This window comes from Glycine max, chromosome 16 (assembly GCF_000004515.6).
Source record: "Glycine max cultivar Williams 82 chromosome 16, Glycine_max_v4.0, whole genome shotgun sequence".
Classification (NCBI taxonomy): Eukaryota; Viridiplantae; Streptophyta; class Magnoliopsida; order Fabales; family Fabaceae; genus Glycine; species Glycine max.
In genome coordinates, this window is record NC_038252.2 from 9,489,149 (window position 1) to 9,494,794 (window position 5,646).

A 5,646-nucleotide genomic window follows, 5' to 3' on the forward strand; every position below is an offset into this window, starting at 1 on the left:
TCAAGAGGTGATGCGTGGGCGCGATTAGATTTGAAGAAAAAGAAAGAGGTGTTGAGGTTCAAAAAGAAGCTAGAGGCAAGGTTTCAGCGCGAAAGGGCAAGAGGTGCAAAAGGGTTAGAAGTGAGACTAGGGTTAGAGAGAGTTCAGCGCAAAAGGGGACAGGCAAGAGGTGAGGTTCACCGCGAAATTTTAATCCAAATCAATTAAGACGGTTTTTTTATAAAACCCGTCGTAAATTTAACTATATATAACATTCTAAGGCAGTTTTTATTAACCGTCTTAGAATGAATGTCGTAAAATGCTATTATTGTTCAAATAATTACAAAAAAGCCACCACACAACTTTCTAAGGCGATTCCCCATCAACCGTCGTAGTGTCCATGTCGTAAAATGCCATTTTTGTAGTAGTGCACATTGTCTTATTTTCTTTAAGCCTGCTCTATTTTCGGCATGACTTGACTTGCTACATAGGTGGCTTTGAATTTCTCTCTTAAATCCATGTAAGAGTCTATTGACTTTATGAGAAGTGATTGGTACCATTTTAATGCTGATCTTTTCAATGACAATGGAAATGCTATTCAAATTAACAACACAAAAGCACCTTTGTAAGACAAAGCTTAAAAAAATCAGGTAATCATTAGGATCAGTAGATCCATATTACAACTCCATTGCCAAAAGCTTTTGGAGTTGTTTGGGAACTTGAACAACCAAAATCCTTGTAGATAATGGCATGTTGAATGAAATCATTTCTTCCATCTCCTTCATATGGTTTCATCGACCTTTTTTTTTCTTTTGGAACCTTCATTCGCTCTTGACTATTTTTGTTTTCTATGCACAATTCCTCAATGAATCATCCTTGTTGTTGCTGGAGCATTGTCGCCAACCCTATAATGGAGTTAGCCAGAGATTCACTAACAAACTCATGCCTATCATTATTTTCCATTTTTATGGAGGCTTCTATTCCCTCCACTTGTGAAGGTGGTGGTCGATTTTTCTGTGAAGCCGCAAAGGCTCTTTTTCGAATCCTTGTGCTTACCATCACAAATTGAGAGATCTTTCTCAAATTAGGAAGCATTCAAGATGTTTGGTGAATCAAATCGAAATTTTGATGATTGATTCCCATAGATAGCACTAATGATGTGATCTGAACTCAAGGTGACTAGAATTCAAGCTTCGGCGTGGTGGCGTAAGGTTTGAATGTAGTGGTGCAATATTGAAAGTAGAAATAAGATCCAATAAGAATCACAATTGAATGTGTGGATGAATCTTCTCAAAGTAAGAGAAAGTAAAAGTTGCCTTCTTCCGTAAGACAGAGGTCCTTTTATAGTTTCTTATGTTCTCAGTTAGTTATTTTGGGCCTTACCCCACATATTTCCTCTATGGTAGTTTTGTGGGCCTTGACTTGGAGTGGGTCAACCCAAAGCTAGGCAATTAACATTAGAGTTGACCCTATGTTGGCATCTCTTGGGTACGAGTGATATTGGCTAAAGTCGAAAGGTCAAGATATCCCTCAAAACAGTTGCCCCTCGTGGTGGCATAAGGTTTGAACACAATGGTGTGATATTGGAGGTGAAAATGAGATCATGCGAGAATTGCAATTGAATGTGGGTGAATCTTCTCAAAGTTAGTAATAGTAAAAAATGCCTTGTTCGGTAAGACAAAAGTCCTTTTAGAGTTTCTTATGTTCTCAATTAGTTATTTTGAGCTTTTCCCTATAGATATTTCCTCTATGGTAGTTTTGTGGGCCGTGACTTGGAGTGCATGAGCCCATAGCCTAGGTGATTACCATAACAGTTGCCCCTAAGTCAGCATCATTGGAGTACAAGTGATGCTGGTTGAAGTCAAGAGGTTGAAATATCCCCCTAAATAATTTTTTTAATTAATAATTAATATTAATTCCTTATTTGATTAATAAACTTACTTATTTGTCCATGAATAAAAGTTTTCACTAAAAATATAAGGTGTATGTCAAACTTAAAACTTGAAAAGAAAAATAATGTCTTAGTAATAAAAGACAAATACAAAGAAAGATATTAATTTCAATAAAAAATGAGAAATCCCGTGGAAGTGAATAATATCGATGTTTTTTTTTCCTAAGAAAGAGAATTACATGCCATTAACCTGGCATTATGCACATGCTACAATAATAGGCTTAACTGCAAGATGAAAAAAAGAAAATGAAATGACAATGTACAAATTGTACAATTTTACATCTCACACACCCTATTATCTACAACAAGATAACACATCACATACACAATATAACTACCATTTGGCTATCCTATATATAGTTGTAACAAAACAAATATTGAATATAAATAGATAGGAGTAAATAAATATTTTAGCAAAATAGAAATTTTAAGATACAAAATTAGTTGGTACAGGTCATACTTTTAAAAAATAGTTGGATATATATAGTTATGGATATTAAAGGAGTCAAAGGATATTTGCTCCTTATTTGTGTCATTCTAATCCTTTCTTACTTGTGATTATCATAATACCAAACACGTTGTTGATCCAAAATTTGACAACAAACCCAATTTAGTTATTCATTATCTATTTTAAGCAAGTAACATTTCTATCTCTCGATCTTTCTCTTTCTCTCTCTCTATATGTAGATCTCACTTTTTATATACATATATATGAAGTAATAACAAAGATTGAATAGTCATATATGTTTCCAATGGGTTCTTCTTCGTGGGTTGGGATTGCCTTATTTTTCTTAGCTTTCACAGCCTCATGCTTTGCAACAGAGGTTACTTATGATGCACGTTCTCTCATTATTAATGGAGAAAGACGTGTTATTTTTTCTGGTGCGGTCCATTATCCTCGAAGCACAGTGCAGATGTGGCCTGACATCATACAAAAGGCAAAGGATGGAGGGCTTGATGCCATTGAAAGTTATGTATTTTGGGACCGTCATGAACCCGTTCGACGTGAATATGATTTCTCAGGAAATTTAGATTTTATCAAATTTTTTCAGATAATCCAAGAGGCTGGGTTGTATGCCATTCTAAGGATTGGTCCATATGTTTGTGCCGAATGGAACTTTGGAGGCTTCCCATTGTGGCTACACAATATGCCAGGGATTGAGCTGAGAACAGATAACCCAATTTACAAGAACGAAATGCAAATTTTCACTACAAAGATTGTGAACATGGCTAAAGAAGCAAAGTTGTTTGCATCACAAGGAGGACCCATTATTCTTGCTCAAATTGAAAATGAATATGGAAACATTATGACGGATTACGGAGAGGCAGGGAAGACATATATCAAATGGTGTGCACAAATGGCTTTGGCACAAAATATCGGTGTCCCTTGGATCATGTGTCAGCAACACGATGCTCCCCAACCTATGATCAACACTTGCAATGGGCACTATTGTGACAGTTTTCAACCCAATAACCCTAAAAGTCCCAAAATGTTCACTGAAAATTGGATTGGATGGTTCCAAAAATGGGGCGAGAGGGTGCCTCACAGAAGTGCTGAAGATTCAGCTTTCTCAGTTGCACGTTTTTTCCAAAATGGAGGGATATTGAATAATTATTACATGTACCATGGAGGAACTAACTTTGGTCGCACGGCAGGAGGCCCGTATATGACAACATCTTACGAGTATGATGCGCCACTTGATGAGTATGGCAATTTGAATCAACCCAAATGGGGACATCTTAAGCAACTTCATGCAGCAATAAAATTAGGGGAAAAAATCATCACCAACGGGACAAGGACGGACAAGGATTTTGGCAATGAAGTCACATTAACAACATATACCCACACAAATGGGGAAAGGTTTTGTTTCTTGAGCAATACAAACGATAGCAAGGATGCAAATGTTGACTTGCAACAAGATGGAAACTACTTTCTCCCTGCTTGGTCTGTGACCATTCTTGATGGTTGCAACAAAGAAGTTTTCAACACTGCAAAGGTTAATAGTCAAACCTCGATAATGGTGAAGAAGAGTGATGATGCTTCTAATAAGCTCACTTGGGCATGGATACCAGAGAAAAAGAAAGACACCATGCATGGAAAGGGCAACTTCAAGGTAAATCAACTTCTTGAGCAGAAGGAGCTAACTTTCGATGTCAGTGACTACTTGTGGTACATGACTAGTGTTGATATCAATGACACTTCCATTTGGAGCAATGCAACTCTTCGTGTGAACACTAGGGGGCATACCCTTCGTGCTTATGTTAATGGAAGGCATGTAGGATACAAATTTAGCCAATGGGGAGGCAATTTCACATATGAGAAATACGTTTCTTTGAAGAAGGGACTAAACGTCATAACTTTGCTTAGTGCCACTGTTGGGCTTCCAAACTATGGTGCAAAGTTCGATAAGATTAAAACTGGTATAGCAGGTGGCCCTGTTCAATTAATTGGAAACAATAATGAGACCATAGATTTGTCAACCAACCTTTGGTCTTACAAGATAGGTTTGAATGGCGAAAAAAAGCGTCTATATGATCCGCAACCACGCATTGGTGTATCATGGCGCACTAATTCACCTTATCCTATTGGGAGATCCTTGACTTGGTATAAGGCTGACTTTGTAGCTCCTTCCGGAAATGACCCTGTGGTTGTGGACTTGCTAGGCTTGGGTAAAGGAGAAGCTTGGGTGAATGGACAAAGCATTGGTCGTTATTGGACTTCTTGGATTACTGCTACCAATGGGTGCAGTGACACTTGTGACTACCGTGGAAAATACGTACCGGCTCAAAAATGCAACACCAATTGTGGCAATCCATCACAAAGGTGGTACCATGTACCAAGGTCATTCTTGAAAAATGACAAGAACACATTGGTTTTGTTCGAAGAAATAGGTGGAAATCCTCAAAATGTTTCCTTTCAAACCGTGATAACTGGAACTATTTGTGCCCAAGTCCAGGAAGGTGCATTGTTAGAGCTATCATGCCAAGGTGGGAAAACAATCTCACAGATCCAATTTTCTAGCTTTGGAAATCCAACAGGTAACTGTGGTTCATTCAAAAAAGGTACATGGGAAGCTACTGATGGCCAATCTGTGGTGGAAGCTGCATGCGTAGGGAGGAATAGTTGTGGATTTATGGTGACAAAAGAAGCATTTGGTGTAGCAATTGGTCCAATGAATGTTGACGAGCGTGTAGCAAGATTAGCTGTCCAAGCAACTTGTTAAGTCAGCATTTCATTCAAATCAAAGTTAAAGAGAAGAAAGTTGTTAAAGGATTCAATTCAGTGGCGGAGCATTGATGGAGCAAAGAGGGGCCATGCCCCCCAAACTTTTCTACAATTTTTATAATGTGTTGCTTTAAATAATATTAATACTTTTATATATGAATTGTTTTTATATACCCTAAACATTCTGTACGACTATGATCAATGACAAAACATTGAAGAATACTATCAATAAAATTTATATTCTGCATTACTTTATATGAATTGCCTTAAATAATATTTTTATATTATTTTTAAAACTATTTTTAAAGGTGTTTATATATTAATTATTAATGAATTTAAGTCATTGAATAAACATAGAGCAACATTTTAATTGAAAATAATATATAAACTTGTAAAGTTAAATGCTTTCCTAGCCTATGATGCATGACACGCACATTCAAGTATCAACAGGCTATTAAAACACACATCCTAATAACTATAGGCCATACTA

The 5,646-nt window shown here is 36.9% G+C and overlaps 1 protein-coding gene across 1 annotated transcript; it reads left to right on the plus strand.

The window, feature by feature from the left end:
* The first annotated feature begins 2,659 nt into the window (after positions 1–2,659).
* Positions 2,660–5,403, plus strand: LOC100795578 (beta-galactosidase 15). The gene has a single exon (XM_003547718.4). The coding sequence runs from the start codon at positions 2,674–2,676 to the stop codon at positions 5,152–5,154; it is 2,481 nt and encodes an 826-aa protein (XP_003547766.1). The 5' UTR covers positions 2,660–2,673; the 3' UTR covers positions 5,155–5,403.
* Positions 5,404–5,646: the final 243 nt, after the last annotated feature.